General features: G+C 41.3%; 1 protein-coding gene across 1 annotated transcript in view; it reads right to left on the minus strand.

Moving 5' to 3' along the window:
• micu1 (mitochondrial calcium uptake 1) overlaps positions 1-18,469 on the minus strand; it is a 51,866-nt gene extending 33,397 nt beyond the window's left edge. Inside the window, exons 1-5 of the mRNA XM_061039496.1 lie at positions 18,309-18,469; positions 13,531-13,695; positions 11,763-11,952; positions 7,207-7,369; positions 3,933-3,976 (exon numbers count right to left, since the gene is read on the minus strand). Of these exons, the coding sequence (XP_060895479.1) occupies positions 3,933-3,976; positions 7,207-7,369; positions 11,763-11,952; positions 13,531-13,695; positions 18,309-18,316 (570 nt within the window). The 5' untranslated portion in view covers positions 18,317-18,469. The remainder of the gene's footprint in view (positions 1-3,932; positions 3,977-7,206; positions 7,370-11,762; positions 11,953-13,530; positions 13,696-18,308) is intronic.
• Positions 18,470-25,007: the final 6,538 nt, after the last annotated feature.

Consider the following 25,007-nt stretch of genomic DNA (forward strand, 5'->3'; position numbering starts at 1 on the left):
AGGGTGAGTCAATATGAACAGCAGTTGTTTAACAACCATAAAGGGCATGTGATGTTTGCATACTGTACACAAGAGCCTGGAACGAATTAATCTGAGCAGGAGGGTGGGCAGGGGGCAGGGGGCAGGGGGGTGTAGTGAGAGGTTTCAAACATGTACACACTTTTAGCCTCTTCACTTCCCAACAGTATGTATGTGACAAATCTCTCGGCGGGGGGTTTGCTATTTCTAAATAAAACCAGGTGAAGTGTGACACAGAGCGCTTTTTAAAAGAGCTCTCGTGTTCCTCTCACACAATACTGTACACCCCTCTACTGATGACCTTCATGGCCGTTTGCTACCCAACCCCCAGCTGTAACCCCTCCCATTGTACTTCAACACACCCTCCATCAACTTCATGATTTACACACTACAGTAAGAGCGCCACTACTCTCGCCGTGTCCATTTCATCTCAGTCTAAATCTACGACGTCAGAAGTTTCATGTGAACTCGATTTCATGGCTTCTTGGAAGGAACCAGTGATGGTTTATTCTTTCAACTAGCTGTGAGGGGGGGGAGACAATTAACTGAATGAGGAGAAGGCACGTGTTTCCTGCAGAGCCAGAGAGGGAGGGAGAACTCTCGGGGCTGCTCGGGCCATAGCAGGAAAATCTCAGGCAGTATCATAGAAACCACATGTACACTCTGATAAATAAATAAAGGAAACACGAGGCCTGGAGATATGGGCGATGTTTACATAAGCAGACGTAAGAGCCCTAAACGAAGAGTGCTTCACTTCGATTTCAGGCCAACTAGCGTTGATAAATGTATAGCCCAGGCTCTTTGGTTTCTTTTTTGAAATAGGGGGGAATCAAACTTCTGGCAACTCCTTTCAGATAACAAAAGGCTTAAGCTGATTTTTACCCTAGAGGACCTGGGATTTTTGGAGGCGCTCGGAGCGTTTCCACCGCAGGGACAGAGGCTTTAATGAAATCCCTGGGACTTTAGAAACTAAGGGTAGGACTTTCCCATCATGGGGTGCTTCACACACAGGATGAGCTGCATGTGTGAATGCAAACAGTCGACTTTTCCATTCTTCCCGCCATGCCCATAGAACATTTTCTCTGTGAAGTCGGGGTGAGCTGATGTGAGAACGCAGCAGGAAATATTCATAAAAATTCAGAGTTGAAGACTTCTGATTTTTCCAGGAAGAATTGGCTGTCAATTCCCTCATTGTTCATCTATTGTACATATGATGTGTTTGACTGTTTTATATCTTTATTCTTTTATTCCTTCTGTTTTTGAGCTTTTTACCTTTATATTCTACCTTTCCTATGTTTGTGTGTTTATGTGTAATCCTGGGCATTAAACCTGATTCTGATTCAAGTGCAGAACTGAAAGCAGGAGAGTTTCTTTACATTTTAAAATTTAAACATGTGTTTGAATGTTTTAGATTTTTTATTCTTGACTCGTATTTCATCGTATTCCATGTCAATCCTCTGAAATTAGGAGTCCTGCTGTTTATGAGCATTTCACTTTTGTATTCTATATTTACTATGTTTGGATTTTTTGCATTTAAACATGTGAAAGTTCCTGGAATAAAGACGTTTTCACCCACACATGCCTGGGTTAAAATGAGATATTAAGTTGTCTGACTTCTTGTGATGTTGGGGATCTGATGTTGGTCGGGATGTTGATTGGATTATTTTAGTGTTAGGGTGTGTTTGTTGGTTGGGTGTCTCATCCGTGGGTTGCTTTGTTTTTTGTTTTTTTTGTTGTTTTTTGGGTTCCTATGTGTTGTTGGTATGTTTTCTTCTGCACGTGTGGAAGCACTTTGTAAACCCTAAAACGAAGGTAATAATTGGCTGGAGAGCCTTTTAGGTCCATTGAAAACTTCACCACGGTTTTTTTCAGCATTTGCTGCACACATATTCATATTTTGGATACACATATTCAAACTAATTTATTGTACATGCTGTTATATATCTTATTAGACATATAATCGACATATTTGCATATTTCTTCCTCATATCTCAGTGCTTTAATTTTAAAATATCCTCTTTTAATGTTTCTCTTCTCTTTACTTTTATGCTTTTGGTGTGTTTTGTGAAGCACTTTGAAATGTCCTTATTGCTGAAATGTGCTATATAAATAAACATATATAACTCCTGTAAGAACCAAACTCCTCATCTGGGATTTATAAAGTATTCTGATTCTGTTGCAGAAGGAAGTAAAAATGAAAAGTCGTGACAGAGAGCTCCCTCTGTATCCTCACAGCCTTGCGGTGGTCAATCTGAGACGGCGTGCAGAGCCGAGGGGTCTGATGGTTTTTATAATGAGGTTAGAATCTACAATCACCGCCTAACTGATCATTAGCTAATGCTAAATGAACGAGGCTGGTCGGCTGCTGGGTGTGAGGGACGCTCCCTGGGATCAGCATTAGGGCAGTAATGGTTACAAATCAATATCAAGGAAAGCATAAATGAGAATAATGATGGTGGTGATTTATAGTGATGGCTCCTATTGTCCTGACTGGGAAGAGGGGAAGGTTTAGCACGGAGACCATCTCCTTTCAGAGTCACTCTGTAGTCACATTGTCTTTAAATATGTCATTAGTCAGCAGGCAGGTTGATGTGGAGCTGCTCTGTGAAACTCAATGGCTTGACTAACGACAGATTAAAGATAACAGGCTTTCACACTTGCAGAAAACTCCTGAAAAAACTCCTGATATTTCCAGGAGGAGCTGCATGTGTGAATGCAAAAAGCCAGATTTTTTGCTCAGACTTCACCCAGAGTTTCTCCTGTCAGACCTCTAGTATTTTTCCCGCAGCGAGCCCGAGTGAGCTGATGTGAGAATGCTGCAGGATATTCTCCAGAGAATTCACCTCGAGCCAATGGGAGGGGGGGAGTGACGTTTATATTCTCACTGGCAATTCTATAGTCCGTTGAGGGCATAGGCAAAAATCAATTGGGGGGGCCCTCCAACAAACGTTCTGCAGGGCAACGAGAATGAGTGCTGTCAGATAGGACCCCTTTAGGGAGGTTTTCCTAAATTTGCACATTTTCTGCCACTGCTTTGGGGCATATAGTCTCCCGCTGTGAGGAGCATTATGTGACCAGCCATGTCAGGAGAATATCCAGCGCAGTCCTCCTGAAATTATCCAGATATTTTCAGGAGTGCATAATGTGAAAACGGCTTTCACCTTGTGAACGTTGAAACCCATCATTTTTGATCACCCCTTTAGACACCTTTTTTTTCTGCTCTTCTTTATCTAATGGGCGGGATATTAAAGTCAGTTGTTTTAGGTTTGTGTTAGGCTTGTTGATTGGATTTTAATCAGAGCTGCAGGAGTATTGAAAACAGACGACAAAGCAGGAGTTCAAGCTCAGATATTAATGTAGAAAACACAGCATGGTTAGAGGAAAACAACATGATTACAATTAAAAAACAACACTTTTTAAATATTCACAGTGGATGCACATGAGTTAACTCTTTTTAATGACAAACAATCTCATGTTCCTATCTTGTACCTGTACTTTTCCCAATTCATTAATACACATGTAGTCTCTTTTTTCTGCTTATTTTTCCCAATTTAATACTCGGGTACCTCCTGTTGATCACTCAATCTTTTAAACTATATATATATTCTAATTTTTAGTTAATTGTTTCTCTGTTTGTGTTTGTTTAGCCTTATCTTTTTTTCTCTCCTCTTTGTCATTGCCGTCTTTGTTATCTTTGTTTCTGTGCAGCACATTGTTCCCACAATAATAAAAAAAAACAGAGAACAACGCTTTCTGCAGAAGTTCAATACAACGACAATACTCATTTAGTTTACAGCAATTTAAGAGACCGCGTTTAAAGTGTATTAATGAACCAGGGAGGAAACGTTTAAGACCTAACCTTCCTGCTGATGACCTTTAAAGATCGCTAACTATCCCCTCCGCCCACTTCTTACCTTGCCGTCATAGCGCTTCACAACGAACTGATCCAGGCCCAGACCTGAAGAAGAGACACACACAGAGAGAGAGAGAAAATGAGCAGACTTATGCGACAACAGAACAAAACGAGACGTGCGCTTCACTACTTTCACAGCAGGTGCATTGAGATTTATGCCGAGCATGAGGCAGAGCGAATCTGTTTCCTCTGTGTCATTATAAAACATTTTGTAATCGCTGACATGTGCGTGAGATTAATAATAGTCATTAACAACCCATTTCCATTTTTCTAATTCTTCTAGATAAACAATCATCAGCATTCAGCCTCGCCTCTTCTCATCATCTGTTAAAATAAAGTTCTCAACCACACTTTATTTCATAGATCCGCACACACAGTCTATATACGTCCATCCATTATCTATAATGCTTTTTCCCATTCAGGGTCACAGGTGGAGCCGATCCCAGCTGTCATTGGGCGACAGGCCGGGTACACCGGGCCTAGACTGTCGGCCAATCACAGGGCTGACATATAGAGACAGACAACCAGCCACACTCACATTTGGAGTCAGCAGTTAAACTAACGAGCATGTCTTTGGACTGTGGGAGGAAGCCGGAGTACCCGGAGAGAACCCACACATGCACGGGGAGAACATGCAAACTCCACACAGAGAGACTCCTGTCAGACGGGGATTCAAACCAGGAACTTCCTCGCTGTGAGGGGACAGCGCTAACCACTGCACCACCGTGCATGATAACATTCATATTCATGTGTCTCGAGGTGTTTGAAATCAACGTCACCACATCATGTTCTCACGATGAATAATGACTTCGATAAGGAGTTACATTTGTGAATCATTTGAAAATGAGTCATCTTCACTGAAGGTTTATTTCTGTGTCATGTTGTCCTTTCATCAATTCATTGCTGCACCCTGCTGTGGAGGATGATGTGAGATGTGATTTGCCGTTTTTTTTTTTTTCTCTAAACATAATCAAATCTACTTCCAAGTATGAGTTATGAATCTTTTCATAAAAACACAATGCTACTGTACCACCCAGATAAAGTAATTCAACCAGATAAACCTTGTTGGGGTGATTATTTTTCTCACTGGTGTGAGGCAAGCAGTTTGAATAATGAAATATCAAATAAATGAAGCTTTCAGTGGGCTTGAATGTCAGATTTAAAGATGCTGTGTGTGTGAACCTTTTCCATTGAGGATCCAGCTTATTAAGAGGGACACAATTAATGTTTTCTGTAATGTTTTTAAAGGCTACAGCAGTCTGAATTTAGGTTAAAAAAAAAAAAAACATCATAGAGTGCAGCTTTTGAAATGTTGTGATTTCTGAAATCTTAAAGGTTTATTTTGGGGATTTTATGCCTTTCTTTTTAGATATAGGAGAGTGGATAGGGTTGGAAATCTGGGTGAAAACGACATGCAAAGGAGCCACAGGTCAGATCCAAACCCGGCCCGTCTGCTTGGAGAACTAAGCCTCAGTACAAACTGCTAGGCTACCAGCACCCTGTACTCAAATATTGTTTTGTCAAATGTTCAAGCTGTTTGTAGATTAATGCTATGTTTTTTGAGGTGTTGTTTTGACCTTCAGGGACACCATACAAGGCCCCATTCTTGTCCAAAGGGGATAAGTCCAAATGCAATAAACGCTGTATGTAAAATACAAAGTAGGAGACATGCTTACAGGTGTCTAGCCGTGGCTAATTTTCAACAACCTGTCCCTTGCTGGCGTCTGTCTGTTACACTCGGTGGGTAAGGGGAGAAAGTGATGACCACCTCTAAAGTTATTTATTTACTTTGACTTTTTTATCTGCAGAAGGAAGTAAGACTTGAGTGACGTCATGTGAGAATTGGGGAGAAAAGACAGGGCCTGAGGATGAAGGGCAAATTGGGGCCAAGCCAGGCAAAGTCCTGAGCATGGTTTAACAGATGAAGTGCTGAGGTGAGCAGGAAAGGTGGCGACGACGTGACAAGCTCGGCTAAGTCCTTATTAAGCGCTAACAGGAGGCTTGTTCCCCCTTCACTGTGGATATGTAACTGTCTTCATACATGGAGAATTCAAATAAGACTGTGAATGAGATGCCGGACATTCAAATGTCACACACACATATGACTGAATTTTATATGGGGGAATGACATATAAAGACAGGAGAGCTGCTGAGTTAAGCTCGCTGCCTTCCCAACCCTCCCGTGGCTGCAGATCAAATATCTCTCACTGGCTGCATGTGTGACGCCTGAGATCTGCTCTGGTTTGAACCTGTTAATTGACGCACCAACTGCTGTGCTGTGATTCCCTCAACTCAGCGTGATCGGACAGCTCTGTCATTTTGTCCCCTCCTCCCCCGCCTCCCTTCATACTTGTAAACATGGGCAGAGTGATTATTATACCACGGACTGTCATAAGATCCGGGCTGCCAAGTGTCCCTGTAGCTGGGTGGGAAGGCTGTGATGGGATATCATCCAAACTACTGGGAACATCTCACCCTCGATAGTGACAATTATCTACCTGAACAGATGTACTGGAGGTTCTGCATGAGGAGCAGAATCACTCCTAAACACGTTGATTTTATAGCATTATTGAGACTCCTTAGCAGATCAAAACTATCTTTTCTTTTAAACTTCTATTATTTGGTTTTTAAAGATAAGACAAGAATATATTTTGAAAATGTTTGTCACCTTGTTCTTTTTTATTAGCTTACTAGCTTTTATCCTGCTGGTTTCAACATTTGATAACTATTTCTTAACTAGCGGGGGCCTGCTACAAAGTTTGGGTGAGCTAACCACGGCTGCTTCGAGTTAAAGAGGATGGCTGACTTTAAAGTCTGTCGATGGGGACCAAGTCTGGAAATTGGACTCGTAGCTGAAGAGGTTCCAGCACTGCCAATGTGTACTTGAGCAAGGCTCTTTTATGTGCAGCCCCCTCACTCTGATATCTCTCCGTCAGTGCATGTTCATAGGGTGCTGTTGGTGCATGACTCAATATCAGAGTGTAAATATAATTTCCCCTTGTGGGGTTAATAAATAAAAAAATAAAATAAAAACATCTATTCTTATGATGATCTTTAAAATGAAGCTTCGGAACCTTTCAAACTTTAAGTCCCATATCATACTCATTTTCAACAGGAACATGTCTGTGAAGTTTCTCATTTGGTCATCGAGTTGAATCCATTTAAAAACTCTCCAGGTAGATTCATCCGCCCCTCTCAGGTAGGGTATTCTTCACATAATGTGACGGTGGGTGTAAAGGAAAGAGGGGGTTGCAGGGGAAAGACAGGCGACTCACTCTCAGGCTGCTTCTCGTTGGGCGTGATGGAGCGTATGAAGTCTTGGGGCGTCATGTAAACTTCAGCGTCGCCATTCTCACCGATGACCTTCAGCGTGGCAAAGTAGCGGAAAATCTTGTCTGGGGTTGAGTAGGCTCTAATCCTGTTCTCATATTCCATCACCTGAAAGGAAGCAGACAGGAAGCACAAAATAAGGACACAAGATATTTAAACATCAAACAAATTAAAGACTCAGGTGGTCAACATACCATGTTTCTTAATGATACAATCTCAGGTGTGTTTAAATGATCGACAGTTTTGAAAAGAACCAAAGCGTTAAATAAACTACAAATCTTCAGTCGTACTTTAAGTTCCTGTGAGCAAGAGATTAAGCAGTGGTGTTCAAATCAAGTCGATAAACACTGACTTTCAGAGACCGTTAAGTGTCTCATAAAGACACAAAAGTTGTATTCATGCCTCTAAAGAAAAGACAAAGAGCAGAGGAGGGGACACTGTCTGAAGTGGTACAGGGCAAAATTTTGATACCCAAATTTGGCCATGCAATTTAGACTTTTAGTGTGCGGGAGTTTGCTTGCAGTTTCTGGTAATTGAAAAACAACTAACTAAACCTAACCCACCAACTATTGATGAGTGGATAGACATAATATATGAATTACATGTTACGGAAAGGCTGTCATTTTCCCTCAAAGTCTAGAAGGATAGATTCTACAGGATATGGACCAAATGGACTGAATATGTCAAACCTATAAGACCTGATTTTATTTGACTTATTGGAGTCCGTTAACCTGCTCTGTATTTTATTTTCTTTCTCTACCCCTCCAAGGTGAAAGCTTCCTGTGTTCTTTTGTAAATAATTTCAATTTAATTAATGTCATGTTACTTGAATATGAAAAAAAATCTTTGGAAGAGCTAAATTGTTAAATATACTGCGAGCATCGTACCCCCCCTCTTTCTGCAAAGAAAGTGCTCCAATGTTTGAAAGTTTGAGGGAGGAGTCTTGCAATTATTCTGCTATTATGTGTAATTACTAATATGTGAAGAATGCTTTTCCTAAATAAAACATTTAAAAAAAAAACTAACTACCCAATACTGGGTGTCTAAGACTTCTGTTTTTGATGCTGTTGTATCAAAACAGGTGTCACTGTCATTTTATCTTTCTAGTAATTTAACAACCTTATTAAAGACACGTAAATGTTATAATCCTACTTCAACAATCTCATTAATCTGAGGGAGATTTACGAGAGGCTGAGGAAGTGACTGGATGAAAGAAGCAGGTGGCTTCAGGAAAACAAGCCACAGATCCTGATCAGGAGATTTATTAACCCTGCAGTCACACACACTCCTTAGTTCCCATGTTTCAAAATAGTTGATGATATAAAGTGTTGCAAAGCTCAGAACTAATTTGGTTTTAAGATGATGCATAAAACTTTTGTCTTCCATTTTACACTTCCCCATCATTTTCAGACTTGAGGAATACTTGTACGATCCTGATTTAAGCGCCACATCTTAACTATAGCCCGACCGATTAATCAGCCAGCCGGACATTATCATATCCAGTGACTATCGGTATCAGCTAATTTTATAGCAGATGTCGCAGTTTATTCACCAGTCAAAAAACATTTAATCTGAGATTCATTGAATTACACTTGCAATTCTCTTTCCCCAGCAGAGGGCGCTATATGGATTAGCGGTGACGCACATACATGCGCTGTTATTTTCCAGTTGAGTGGCCATCTTGCCTTCATTATATATCTTTTCCACAAGTGTTTGATAACTGCATTTAAAGGGATCAACACAATGAATGTGTAAATCTGTAACTATACAAATTTAACAAAAATCTAAGAAAGATATCGGCCGATGTATTGGTATTGGATTTATTCTCTCCTCAATATCGATATCGGCTTGAAAAATCTGTATCTGTCGGGCCCTAATCTTCACTACCACATAATGAAAACAGTAAATAGTGTTTTTAGCATAAATCTGACTGACAGGTTGGCACAAAGCGAGACTGTAGAGCAATCAAAGCCACACAAAGCGATGACAGCGAGACATGAAGCTTACAGCATGTCATACCAAAGTCCAACGGTGTTTAAAAACATTCGTTTATTCAGCTCTGATACACACATTAGCCTCGGCAGTGTTTGCCTTGACACTGCCATCTGCTTTTTAGCCGCAATGTTCAAACGGAAATTGACAGAGCGGTGTCTGTTTGGGAGTCTTATTCCACACAGGCGGTTATTTTATGTGACGCTGAATGATTGTGTACACCGCACAAACTCCCTGTGGACAGAGCGGAAATCCGGTTTACAGCTTCAACTTTTTCTGAGGCTGTTATCCACTCCAGTTTGATGACAGAAAAAGTGAGAGCGATTCACAGACAAACTAAGACTCCCCCTCTTGAGACCGCAGTCATGAAAAACGTGCTCCTGTGTTGCTTTCCCCTCTTTAGCACACATTATTGGTCTGCGGGGAAATCACCGGGAGCATGTCCCCCAGAAGAGGCAGCCATCAGAGTATGGATGACAGGTTATAGGACAGTCGTGTGGAAATGTCCCAGAGCCTGACTGAGGGAAAGCTTGGCATATGCTGTCATCCCTCTTCTGGCTTTCATCTCCTCAGATTTACAGCCTACTGATCTCAGCATCACACAGGCTGAGTCATTCCTGCTCTTTTGAGCTTTCAGCCATTTATGCTCTCGCTTTCTATTACAAAAAAAATAAATAAAATAATAGCAAGTTCACAACCGAGAGGCGATGAAATTCAAGTCACACCTCTTATCTATTGTTTTATTTCCCTCAGATTTTCAAAGATTGTTTTTCATACGTGAAGCGAGAGCGGTGAATGTGTTTAAAAGCGAGGAAGTAAAAGATGCATTAAAAGGAAGATTTCCTCCTGCTGCATAATTTTACACCTGAGATCATCCTGTTAAGAAAATGCTTTTCACCTTAAAGAAAGTAAAGAAGAAATATATAGGGAGTCCAAAATCTCAAAATAAATCTTCTTTAGACTCTGGATGAGTACGATTACTCGAGTACTGGAGAATTACTCGTTAACATAAATATTTTAACCAACGCTTCACTATTCATACACCGTGTCAGCCATGACCAGGAACAGTGAGATGCTAAATTAAACTTGCATATCATAGAAATACTAGTTCCATGCTCAAACACATGCGCTTGGAGCACACCAGCGAAAACAGGTAACAGGAAGTCTCACTTACATGATTTGCTAAACCCGGTAGCCCACCTCGTTATGATGATTCCAGAGCGCAGAAGATTAGCATGCTAACTATTAAAAACGGTGACTGGAAATATGCTAACTAGGAAAATCCTTTGCACATCTGTTTCATAAGACGGGTGCATGGGAGAGTAATGGTTCCATCAGAAACGTTCAGGTACTAGACCATCAAACAGACTCTTTGCCCGATGAAGGTCTAGTGCTGCTACGTTGCTAATAAATGAATGTTTGCAAGTCGGACAGTGTGCAGGAGTTTCCCTGTCCGCTTTTGACCGGTGATCAGCTCCCATTCAGATATATCTGAAAGGGGAATGCTTATGCTAAACTGATGCTGATTTGTTGAGCCGGAGTATCAGCCAAGATCACCGCAAACATCAGCTACAAGATTGGAGAGGATGTCTGAGTGAAGGCAGCAGAAATGAGGGCGGATTTGCAACATGTCGACAATGTGGCTGTTACTAGACGCGTTGACAGCTCTCACCACGGTGTTGTTTGAAACTATCACTTGTAATTTCATTCAGAAGTGGGATTTGAATACCACGGCAGTGATACACAGCAGAAAGCAGAGCGGACCACCAGGAGGTCTGTGTCTGACGAGCATTTGCAACTAATCAATTACTCGGTAATAAAAGGTAATGAGATGTTAAAATGGCTGAAAATGTCCATCACTACTACAGACAGGTCACATACGATGGATCACTCAACCATCTCAAGGACTTGGGTGGACATGCAGGAGATCTGCACACAAACACACAGAATTCCCTTCAGACCAAAACACTTTCTCAAACCCAAACTTTTTAGTTTGACAGCGTGAGTGTGTTGGCACAAACAACCCTATTTTTACCGACAAACTAGTGAATCCTGCGGTGCTATGATTCACAGTTTTGCTCCCTCTATAAGCTTTCAGCAGACTTTTGGTGGCTGCTGCAGAGGCGAGAGTGATCTCCCAATTTTTTACATCAACACCCATAAGTCGGAGAGATTGCATCTATTGTTTTCTCAGCTCTTCCTCTTTTCCTTTATCGCCGGTCCCTCCAAAGACGTCACACCCAGCCGCCGAGTGTGTATTCTGCATTGCTTGGTCATCTTCTGCCTAAATTAACAATACAATATAAAGGGTGGTACATTTCTGTTTATTTATGACAGCAGCAATGTCTGCTGATTACCTTTCGGCCTCTCTGTAAAATATTCTGTCAGAAAACACCGCCGTTTGCATATTGGACATCGATCGGGAAGCCTTTTCAAAACACCTTTCCCAAAGAGGATTAAAAACCACACTGCTGCCTGCGCGGCCGATTGTTTATGGTTTATTGATTACCTTGCGGTCGCGAAATCCGGAGCGTGGCTTCTTCTTTTTCCCCTCGCCTGCATCATCCGCCGATTCCTCGTCTCCGCTGCTGGCCTCAACCGACTTCTCCGACTCCGTCTTGGGATCCGGTTCCCTCACAAAACTGTCCGCTGGTATCTCGCAGTGATGGATGACGGATGGCCCTGCCTCCGCGTGGGCTCTGGATTTCAGCAGAAAAATTAGAAACAGATTACCACCTGAGGGGCATTTCTAAGTCATCTATCTAGAAGGTTAAGTATTGTAATATCTTTTCTGTGCGGTGCCGAGGTGGAAGAAGAATCTGGGATGAATGTACTGTAGCCGTAATGTAATACAGAGAGGGATTATGTGCTGCACTTGTTTTTGCTTGTCTGTGCAGTGCAGGGAGGTTTACTAGGGCAAACTCCCACTTGACCATTTTTTCTGACTAAATTGAAAATTGGAATAATAATAATAAATAGCTGAGTCGGTGTGGGACAGGCTGAATAATTCAGTTTAATGAGACACAGGGAGAATGAAGACCGGGGGGTGAGGGCCTGGAACAGTCTCGTCCCATCAGTCTCAAATGCCCCGAGGCACCATCCATCACTCTTGCCTCCTGCAGCAGAGTCTGTCCCCGTAGAGCTCTCACGTCAACACCCTCTCCACTGCTTCGCCTTAACTAAACACAAGGCTGCTTAGTAATGGATAGCCATAAAAACATTGTGACACCCTTGGGGTGGTGGATTGGAATGTCAAGAAAAATGCAATGCAGGTAAGTGGTTACACCAGATGTGCGTATTGGAAAATTGAATTTAGCTTGAACTTAAAATTCAAATTTAAAAAAAATGTAACTACTGCATTGCAAGCCAATCTTGTGGTTTTTAACACACACACACTCCTGAACATTTCTGGGGGCGGGGGATGAGCTGCATGTGTGACTGCAAATGGCTGAATTTTTCACACCAACTTTAACCGCACTTTTCCTTCTAGCACTCGAGTAAATTTCCACTTGATGTTTGGATGAGCCGATGTGTGAGCGCAGCAGGGTTATATTCAGGAAGTGATAAGGCAGTGACCATCGACCAATGAGTGACTGCTGAGAATCAAGTGAAGCTGCTACATACTCTTCCCTGCTTGTAGTAGTATTTTCTTTACCACTCATTCGTCGATTTGTTCAATAACAGGGAGCATTGACATAAAGGCAAAAACTGCCCACAAAGTGTCAGACTCTATTGCTCTCTTTTATGTCATGTCCTGTCTCCTGAGACCTCCCCCCGCCCTTCCCCCCTCCTGTCCGACATGGAAAGTGTACAGGTCTCCCGCTGTGAGGTGCATCTGTGATCAGGCAACTCAGAGAGATATTCAGGGCAGCCTGTCCTAAATTATTTGGAGGGTTTTTTTTACAAGTGCATGTGTGAGGAAGTCTCTGGTTTATGGAGGGTAGATCATAATCACAATGTATGAAACAAGGACGCACAGAGGAGATTCAAGAAACAATTATCTAGAGAAAGACTGAAGAAAAACACTCTCAAGAGAAACCTGTGTTGCTACATGGAATCATCTCTGAAGCAGTGGGAAAACCAGAAAATACGCTTTAAAGACCCAGTAATGGGACTACATAATTTGTAGTTATGTTTCATTTATAAAGTTGTGAATCAATTCCTTTGGTTTTCCCGATGTCTAAAGAACAAAAAAAGTACTAATTATGAGGTCATTCTTGATTCTCAGTGGTTTAAAGAGACACACAGGTGTGTTATTGTGCCCCGTCCAGTCCTACCTTTTCCAGAGCAGCCCAGCGCTGACAGACACACCAGTGACCCCAGCAAGGGCTGCGAGCATCAGCCTCCTGCGGCCGGTCCCTCGCACTGCACCACTGTGGTAGCGCCGAGACAGCTGCACAAGCCCCACCGAAACTGCGGACAACGCCCGCAAGCGGAACATCCTGCAGAAAGAAAAGAATAAAAGCGTGCACTTTTAGCAAAGCCTGTACGGTGATAAACAACAACTAGAAGATAATTTCTAAAAACTGAGAAAAGTTTGTACAGCATGTGTTATTTACACATTATTTGAGGGTCTTTAAGAAGTGGGAACACTTTGCTGTCTTCTCTATTCATAAGTCATTGAAGTCGAAAGTAAGGATTTGGAAAATTTACCTCAAACTAATTAACAACCATCTCAAGAGGCGAAGCTAAGAACAAAAGCGATGCACTCTCGGGATCGTCATACTGCACTGCGGGCAAACTGTACCCTCACAATCCGTGCATTAATGTCCCGGACTTCTCACACACCTAAATTATTAAACAACAGAAAGCGATGATAAAACTAATTGCAGCCTCTGCAGCTAAGCTTAAGAACTTCATTTCAGAACGGGGTGTTGCTTAATTCACTAGTGTCACGCAAAGATGATTAACAATTAAGCCAGTGGGGCCACTGGTGTGAATCTGCAGCTCCCACTTGTGTTTTAAAGGATGGGACGGAGGAGTTCATCCCGCCGAGGCCTGAAGCTTCCACCTGTCAATATCTCATTAACTATTCAGGCACAGATTGTCCAACGGATTCAAAGAAAGACAAAAAGGAGACGTGCCCTTTGTCTATTTGGCTCCATTACAACCGAGCTGGTATGCATTATATTTCTGCAGATACTAAAAGACTGAAGCTGGAAAAATATAATCAAAAAAACAACAACAACAAAAACTCAAATGTCACTGACGAGCAATGGTAACAATTAGCCACTGCTTGCTGTCAAATGGTGACACGGGCAGTTATGTTGCTGATATCTGGTTGATCGTTTTTATATTTTTTTCCATCTCCGTTTTGGAATAAACACAGCTAATGCCCGACGACAACCTTAAACAGAAACAGTCAGGGCTGATTTGTCCTGATCTCATTGGCCCTGAGCTGCCAGCTGAGCAACGCCCACTTAAGCTAATTTAATGGATGTCATCCTGAGCCTTTGAAATTTGTCAACTGGGTTGAAATTAATCATTTTCAAAGTGAGAGTAACCCATGGTCTGTTCAATCCCCAGTTGGCAGGCTTGGGAGCTTGAAAAGAAAATAGATATCTACAGCTGAGACACACCGAAGCTCACTTTGTTCCATCACACTGACAGAACATTTTAGTCAGAAAGACTGTACAGGGAACGTAGAAGCTATTTTTAAGGAAAAGCAGTGAGACACACTGCAGGAAAACAAGGTTGTTAAATCGAAAAGCACTGAGACTTCTTTAGTCATATTTTTAAGCTAAAGCTTAAAAAGAGAGAACATCGTCTATATCGCACACAAACGCTAAGATCAGTTTGATTGACATTGCTAAGTGTGCAGGAGGTTGCTAGCAAAATTTCCTTCTACAATTCACTACCGAATAAAGCGACTAAAGCGACGAACATCAGAGAGTAAGAACAACACAAGCAAGGACCTGGAGGAGGGGACAACGTCAGGAAGTGCAAATGAACAGCTTTAAGTCTGATTGGACACACAGGAGCTGACAGGAAGTGGCCAGAGGAGCTGACAGGAAGTGACCAGAGGTAAGGCACTACATCGACAGCTGTTCTTGAGAGTTCTAATCAGCATCAAATACATCCTAAATATTGTAATTATCAAACAAAACCTTCATCATCATCGTCATCATCAATATCAGTAAGTGCGTAGTTGTTCATGAAAGAGCTCCTGGTCTTTGTCGATATCATTTGATTTTTACTAGCATCATAGCAAAGTTAAAAATCTGGTATCCTGACAACCCTAGCTGTGATTGAGACACAGTTTTTCAAAACACACATTGTAGGGTGCCTGTAATGGACAATAGATCAGGGAGATCATTATCAGGGATTAAATTATGCATGTTCATAGCAAGAACAAAAGTCAGTAAGTGGTTTTGAGTTCTTATCAGAGCCACATGAGATGTTAGCAACAGGATCAGTACACACACACGATATATTAAACTGTTTAACGGCTGGAGTATAAACAGAAAAATATTTATTCTAAGGGTCACTTATATATTTCCCATGGATACATCACTTTGAGTAGTTCTTCTGCATCTAAAAACCAACAAGCAACATAGAAGAATACCTAAACAAAAACAGCATGCAGCCTTGATTAGCATATAGATGTCTCTCAGCTTGTATCCTCTGAAAACGAGTCGGGTATTTAAAGAAAATGATTTTGCTTTATTTTAAGAGCAGCCGGTCCCAAAGCTCAAACCAGAATCACATTTAACCCTTTCAGATAAGTGACAACGTGCAATGGGGAGTGGGACGTGACCTCTCCTGGGACCTGCCAAATCAATATCATTCCTCGCAATCTGACAGCTATGATCAGCCGGCCACAATACAATACAATAACTGGTACCAGGACTTGGACTTGTGCAACGGATTCTCGTCTTCTGACCGCTCAAAGTGCTTTTAACTGTTTACGCAGTGATGGCAGAGGCTGCTGCATTAAGTGCACAACTGCCCTTCAGTACTATAACATTCACACACATACACGCTGGGGTAGCAGCAGCTTGAGGTTGGGAAATGTCGACATGTGGCTGCACGAGCTGGGAATCAAAACCCCAATCTTCCCGGGCATCGGATGGCTTGGTGGTTATGTAACGGGCCAAATGTACAAAGGCATTGCAGAGACCTTGGGTTTCAAATTCAACCTCAGCCATTTGCTGCATGTCATCCCCCACTCTCTCCTCCCAACACTTGTCACTTTTTATTGGTCTGTCTTATCCCATTAAGGCAAAAATAGCCTAAAAATCACTCATAAAAACCCCAAACCTGCCAAATGATTCGCCCAAAAAGAATTAACATCATGGGTACTTGGTTCATGTATTTGTCCTAAAATAAAATGGACAGGAAAGGAGCTGGCAGTGTCACCTCAACATCCTGGGGCCCTAAAAGTCATGTTTATGGCTCCACTTAAAACTACTAAAGCTTTCCTCTAAAACAATTGTAAACTTGTCACTTTTAAGACACTAAACTGGCGTTTCTCTGTTGCTCAGGGATGCTTTTAAGAATCTGAGCAGTAAATATGACAGTGGGAAGAGATTACTGTCTGGAGCACTTGCAGCACAGATGAGAAAAGTTTGCATGTAGACTTTAGAGCTTTACAGGACAGGACAGGGGATAGAGTCAGAAATCAGGGCGAGGGGAGTGGGGAATTCGAACCTGGGCTGCCCACTTGGAGGACCATAACCTGTGTAGATGGGCGCCGAGTTGTCGGTGCTACATTAGGGTTGACAGAAGGAGGTTTACTTGCATGTTTATCAGAATTAAACCAAGAAATTAAGACAATTAATCGAAAATTAATTGAAACCGACATTCAGAACTTCTAACCAACGTAATCTTGCCCATGTTGAAAATGTTGATTATTTTCAGGGCAGAGTCACATGACGACAAGTCCAATCCACAACATGGAAGCAATGGCCGTCGTTTGGACACATTTTGTCTTTAGGGAAGACGACACCGAACTAAAAAAAGTTAAATGTAAACACTGTGGAAAAACTGTTTTTGCAAGAAATGCAAGTTATTTATTTTCTACTGTTTCAGAGAAGTTAATACCTACTTTAAAACTAAAATGTGCCGTTTTCATTTCAGTTTGAAATATTCAATAAATAACCACAAAATAGTTAATCAGTTATGAACTCTTTCATTAGAAAACACATCCCAGATTTAATAGTTGAGCATATTTACAGTAGAGACCTCGTCAGTCAACAAATAATCGTTCATTAATCGTAATCGAGATAAAAATGTTCAATTAATCGTGATATTGATTTGAGGTCATATCGGCCAGCCCTAACTGACTGATTGATTGATTGATTGATGCAGGTGGACAAACAGGGATAGAAAAAGGTAAGAAACTTCAGCAAAGGTGACACAAATTTGTAAAACACATGATAGTTTTGTATTTGCCAGAAGAGACTTTAAACAAACAAACTGGTTTGCAATTAAAGGCTCATAACTAACAGGTGTGAAATGGTGAAATTGATACCTTCTGCAGATATTACACATCAAAAGCCTTCCTGACAATGATCATTAGTTTTATTTAAAGAAATCTAACAATAACAATAACCTTCACATGAGCATGCAGCTGCAGAAACAGACAGACTACATGATCCCACCAAGTGAGAACGAGTCATTATTTAACAAGGCACACCATTGCTAAAACTTATTAAAGGTTATTTGTTTCAAACATGAGTAAAAAACACCACAATATTTAAGGAAACACGAGTGTTATGTTTGACATGTCTCAAAGTTGTTCCCAATGTTTTGTTTTTAGCCGTAAGTTAACCTCAATGACAGAATCATACACTCATTTAAACCAATAGATGTATAGTAATATATGTCTCTATGCATATTATATGACAGTCCTTACATTAATGTACATTTTAACAGTAAAGGAGACATTCTTTCATCATATCCAGCTGTCAGATACTTGTGTCGTAGGACAGCCTACGCTAGCTAGTTAGCATGCTATCAGTGAACGTTAGGATAAAGCGGTTATTTCAGCAGCTGACGTCACACACTGCTTCGTTAAAGAGCTGTTTTAGTAATTAAAATGTGCTGTACTCACATTAACATCAACACAAGACGCCTCTCAGTCAGAAATGTTGATGTGTTCCTCGGTGTTTCGAGTCTGTTTCTCTCTCCTGTCTGCAGAGATGGAGCAGCGCAGCAGCAGAAACTGTAGTTCCGTGTTCACCAACAACCTGCGGGGCGGGGTGGGGCAACCCGTGCAGCTCAGACGGGCACTCGGTCCTACAACAGCCCGGTGCAGTTACTGTGTAAGTAAGTAGCACAAAATGTAATGTCTTGTTTATATTTACAGTTTATAGTTATGTCCAGCCCTTCTTTTTTGTCATCTGAAAAGCTTGCTTCTCATCCTTGTCTGTCTATATTGTCACCGTGGTCGATATTATATTTCTAACTTTATTTAAAGCTAAACTTTATTGATCCGCCATGGGGAACATTTTTTCATTACAACAGCTCAAGAAAAACAGGAAACAGGAATATAATTATTAAAAATAACAAGAAGTTAAAAAATCAAACATATTTACATAAGTTAAATAAAGGCAGACAAAAATACAATAATAGAATAATACCAGGTATGTACACTTCCACTTGTGGAAAGAGTTATTATTAAAAACACACACAGTGTGTAGCATTATTGATATGAGTGGTGATGCTGTTAAAGAGTCTGATTAAACAGTCTGATGGCAGATGGGATGAAAGACCTGCGGTAGCGCTCTGTCTTGCAGGGTGGGTGTCTCAGTCTGCTGCTGAAGGAGCTGCTCAGGGCCCCCACAGTGTCATGTAGGGGGTGAGAGGGGTTGTCCATGATGGATGTCAGCTTCACTAACATCCTCCTCTCACCCACCTCCTCTACAGAGTCCAGAGGACAGTCCAAGACAGACATTTGTCTTTTATTAACTTTTTAATAGTGTGCTGTTTTGGCAAGGTCTCATTTCAAAAAGCGTTTCAATCCAAATGGACCTACAGTGTGAATTAAGGTTAAATAAATGAATAAAACAGGCTTAGTTTAGTTTGAATTATCGTTTAGTTTGTCAGGGACCTTGTAAAAAATATACATTAATCTCGGTTAATGATGATGCATTGCACCAGATTTAGCCGATTAGCTAGATTCCACCTGCAGTTAAAAGGTAAAACTATAGGCCTATTTAAATTGATCATCAGTAAGGCAATAACTTATCAATGAGGGGGAAATAATTGCTGTTAAAAATTTCCACTTAGGCTCCTCCTAAAAGCACATTTTAACCCATCGAATGAGTCGTTCATAAGTGAATTACCCACAAAAACTACAAAACAAATATGGTCATAGCACAAAGGGCCTCAGAATAATATTGAATGACATAGTAGGCCTTTTTATTTAAATAATTCATGTCGATTCTATGGATAAAAACAATATACATTTATTGTACATTTTAGTTACATTACTAACTGGACAAATGTCTCACAATATTTTGTAAACTATCCTAATATGTTTTTTTCAGGGATTTGTCCTTTATTTAATCAGGTTGGTCCCGTTGAGATTAAGAACCTCTTTTCCACCAGACCTGGCCAAGACAGGCAGCAGCAAAAACAAAAAGCTACAGACAGAGTCTGAAGTTCAGGTCTTTCATTTTAGCATTTAAAACATTTAAAAACACAGACCAAGAAAACAGACCATAAATAAAGGTGTACCAATGTTTGAACCCACAGCTTGTTTCTATGGAGCCTGGGTCTGTTAATGCAGAATGGGCTGTGATGGCCATGTGGTATAGGGAAGGAAAGAGACGCCAGAGCTCACTGTCCAGCCTCTCTGAGGAGTCGGGGGACTAATTGGGCGAAACACCGGTGAAGGCTGGCTCGGACAAACAGAGCCTGGGTCTGTTGAAGGTGACAATGCTGTTTTGGTTGTGGTGGCAACTAAGGGCCAGGTTGTGTAACTTATCAGGGCATAGGGGCGTGATTGGGATGAGGGGTGTCTTCACTGAGCACTCCTTTCATTAGGATACAAGTATCTTGTATAAAAATGTAAATTAAATAAAAAGACAGAATCTAGAATTTGACTTTTATAGCTACAGATTTAAGTTTCTATTTCTGCTTCATTATTTGCGTTAACTCAAATGAACCAGGAGCGTCTCCACTGTCAGTCGTTCTTGTTTTGACGAGGCTGCGGCATAAAAATGGATCAGAAATAAATAAACCTCACAGCAGTCTGCCAGTTTTAATTGTCGCCTCAAAACATATCTGCCGGACTGAATGCATAATGTAAAAGGGGAAATCTGAGGAGATGCTGAGTAGACTGGGAAAGTTTCAATTGAAGACTGCGGGTTGCAGGAACTTGTCACATCGCATGAAAGTCGAGGTCAACATATCCCTCAAGGTGACTGTGCATTAATGTTAATGAAGTTATGATTAAAGAAATGGTGCAGGACAGAATGAAATGATGAGTGGTGAGTTTACTTACCGCTGAATGAGACATGAGACGACGTAGTTTCTACACAATGCAAGAGATGAGCTGAGGTCCACTTAGATTAGCTGGGGGGGGGGTGTGCAGACAGTGCACTGAGGGAATGCTACTTTCAAAATCATGCTACCAACCCTGCCTTTAAGTCCAAACACCGGCCAGATCTTTAAAGAAATGTCAGGAACGTCCATCTTTAGACATGAATGTGCAAATATATGTTTCTTCTTCCAAACTTATATACTCATATGCTCTGTGTAAAAGGGGGGAAAACCACCTGATAGATCTCTGGCCTGTTGATTTTTCATTTACTTCCATTGACAACAAGAAACCTGGGCCATCCGTACCGTGCCCAAGCGCGCTTCAACCCTAAAGTCCAGTTTGTTTGCTCCGCTCCGTGCCGCGCTCAGGCACGGAACACTTCCTTAGCTTTGGCACACTTCATGCACGAGCACAAGCACGCGGGTACACAACGCTGACAGCCTTCATTATGGAGAAATCCAGAGTTTCATGGCTGTATCTGACTAACATGACTCAATATAAGACACAAAGTAGCTGTCATGTTCTCTGTGTTTATTTTATTTTTTAATTTATTTACTGCTGTATCTGATAAAAATGGCTTAAAATAAGCTGCAAAATCAGTAAAGTAGCTGTCATGCTCTCCGTGTTGTTCTCCGATGTGCAGACGCGGACTCGACTGCGCATCCCTTTTTCTCTCTCTCTCTCTCTCAATCTCGAGTCCGCCTGTTTGTCAACTGACAACATGCGTTGTATAACGACGTTATGTACAAGAGGTAATCGTGCTTAAGCACGGATAGTCCTGTGAAGTATGACCGCGGGCCGTGCCGGCCAGCGTGGGAATGGCGCAGCGGGGGGCCAATCGTGCTTGAGTACGGCACAGTACAGATGGCCAGTGTGACCGCGCCCTTAGAATTTATTTTTAGTAATTTATAAAGAGTTTATCAGTCCCATGGCACAAGCCACAAGACAGATTTTCTATTTGAATGATGTTTCTTAGCTCCTGGCTAAAGTGAAATGACTGCACACATCTAGGAACACAATAAATCTCAGTGTTAAGTCAACAGATCCATGCAATCAGAGAAGTGAATGCTCTTTCTGTCCTAAACGCCTGAGGGGCGTGTACATCTGATCCTCCTCTTCTGCACTCTCTTTATCATGCTATTCATAACAACACATTTCTAATGTTTTCTCACTTTGATAGATGAATCTCCTAAAATGCAAATTCACCAATGGTGCATTCCTCTGCTGCATCATATCATCATCTTCTCACATTTTAATGGATGTGAGGTGCAGATTACCAGGCACCAGGGGGTCAAGGCTGCTTTTTAGGTGGATTCTACAAATGAGTTAAAATGGAGCCAAATGTTTCTCGTTTCAGATTCAGAACTTTCTTTATCCCAGAGGACATTTCTGTTTTTTTTACCCAGACTAAATAAACATTTGAGGATTCATGTCAAATTTAATGAACATGGTTTGATGCTAGAGTTTGGGACTCGAGTTTCAGACTTGAACTGGAGTTGGACTTCAGCTGCACATGCATGTTGCTGTAGACTTGCCTCCTGTGTCGTCCCTCAACCACCGCCGTCCTCATTCATGCACGGCCTGCTCTGACCTCCACCTCAGCAACAAGGAAGTGTGGACAACAGGAACATGAGGAATACAAAGGAGTATCACCTTGGACTCTCATTATGAGACTTATCCACGGTCTTTTTACTTGTAAAGCCTGAATGTTCAGAGCTGAATGTCACTTCTTCCAATCAGACATAACCCTGCATGCTTCTGGTGCACGGTCATCCAACATAGTGAGCACTTCACCTGCAGCTGCTACAGTGCCGTTGCCTTTTGTCATTTTTTAGGATTTAATAACTTCACACAATGCCTAAAAAATAAGAAAAAAAACATCAAAAATGAAATACAGGACGTTGGCTTGAACACTTCAAACTTTATTAGGTATCTGAAAACGCTCCTGGATGGGTCAGTGTGAGCTCAGTCATCCAGATCTCAGATCTCTTAGCAGACTAGTCAACTTTCCATGTTGCATGTTTCCATGACAGTGTTACAGCTACATCGGATCCCCCTTATTGTCGCTGTAAATTATATTTAATTATTCATCAAAACCTATCTTTAAAAAGAGACTTGGACTTGCTTAAAGGGACTTGTGGCCTTCTCTGTTAGATGCATTAATAAATGGAGAACATCCTGGAAAATCAATCTGCACATTTTGTCAATATATTGCTTCAACACTTCTATGAATATAATAACCGATGGACCTGTGTCGACAAAGGTCAAGGGTCATCTCTGACCTTTACCCTGACTGTTTTCTGTGACCTCATTTGCTATCTCATTGTTGCATCATACAGCAAGTAGACAGAAAAATCAGTTCTCCATAAACTCTCTCAAATGAGTTAATCATTTACAGAACAGCATCGTGAAATCAAACACACACACACACCGACTAATATCTCCAGTTACCCTCCCAGCTGCATATTGTTGTCGACTAATCTCTTTGTTCTTTCAACCAGAATCTTTTCTTAAAGCAATTTTTCATTCCTCTCTCTCTCTCTCCCTCTCTCTGTCTCCCCTCTTCTTTATCTCCTCCTTCTTTTTTAATAAGGGAGACTACTTGTGCCTGCAGCCCTCCAGTGCAGAGTTCATTAATGCAGGCAATTTATCACAAGAAGAACCCCACAATATGTAATTGTCAGCTATTGAAATTTCAAATTAGATTTGAATAGCTGCACAACAGGAACAGGATCAGCGTGGCCTGTGTGTCTACAATGGCAGCGCATATTTCTCTAATTTGAAGTCATTTATCTTGTTCACAAAGATTATGACAGACTTTAATTATTAATCGTTGAACTGCACAACACAACGGTCATGAAACTGACCCAAAGACAAACCAGTTTGGAAAATTAGAAAATGCCCTCTGTAAATAAATACACACCAAAAACACACACTGTTTGCACAAGACACGTTCAAATGTCAGTCTGAACATGTTTGAGAAGTGTAGCTGCTAATTAGCTCATGACTACCGTGGTTTAAGATCATCGTGCAACCATTCATGGGGTGTTCGGTCACAGAGTTAGGTTTGGTTTCCTGGCCTTTTTAAAGTTAGTTAAGGATCAACTAACAGAAGGGAATGCCGAATGGTTTTCCCATTATGAAACAATGTTTTAGCACTTATGGAGGACTGGTTGGGATTCCAACTTCCCAGATCACCTCAGCTTTGTCTCCTGGGGGATAAAGGTGTAGTACCCTATTTAAGCAAATACTCATTTTAAGTATTAACAACTGGCTTAACAACATGTGCTCGGCTAATTCTCTGAACCAAGAACTCTGACACTGAAAATGTGGAAAGAAGAAATGATGACAATAGCTGCTTGTGAAAATATGCTTGGAAAGCTGAACTGGAAAAATGACATTTCTAAGGAGCAATGGGACAATTTTTACCTGTTTATATCAGGAGAATGCAAACACATCACTGCAGGGTGTTGATTGACTTTTGTTTGTTTGCAGGCACATGTCATATGCCCTCCTTCACTGCTGATACTTTCTGTATTGTTGTATCTAATTTCTGTCATCCATTTATTGTCGATTATGTTTCCTGCCTGTTTTGTTGTTCCCTTTTAGTCTGTTTGTTTGTTTTTATAATTGTTTGCCGTTATAACGTTGTTATAAAAATCAATAAAATATAAATTCTAAAAAAAAAAAAGGATCAACTAACAGTCGGGTGACCCTTAAAAGAAAAAAACATGTCTTCCTCTAACTCAAGTTTGCACCTCTAAATTTTGCACCTCCCGTTAGTCAGACTTAATTCAGACTGAAGGTTAAGCAGCAGCTGTTATCCACGCAGCCTCCATGTTGATGCACCAACAATCTACACATTAGCATTAAGCATGCAGATTACACCCATCCTGCTATTGCTGCAGTGCAAAGGTGGAGCAGCAGATAAGACAGACCTGCAGAAGAGCCTCCTCAGCTTTACTGCTTTTAGTACATAACCACCGTGTTGCTAACACTGTGAGCTGTGTTTAGATTAAGAGGGGTGTCCAACTCTCGAGTGCTACATTAAGAACATACTTGTAAATCCCCGAGGGAGGGCTGGCTTTACAGGGACTACAGCAGTTTTCTGTGCACCGGAGACAAGTCCCCGACGAGCTGCCTTACAGAATGAAAACTACAGTGAAACTTGAGCCAAAAGCTGCATCTTTGTAAAACGCTGAGCGATGGCTCAGGTGAACACCTGCAGACACAAGCAGCCTCCAGTTTCATTAGTCATATTGC

The sequence above is a fragment of the Labrus mixtus genome, chromosome 6 (assembly GCF_963584025.1).
Source record: "Labrus mixtus chromosome 6, fLabMix1.1, whole genome shotgun sequence".
NCBI lineage: Eukaryota > Metazoa > Chordata > Actinopteri > Labriformes > Labridae > Labrus > Labrus mixtus.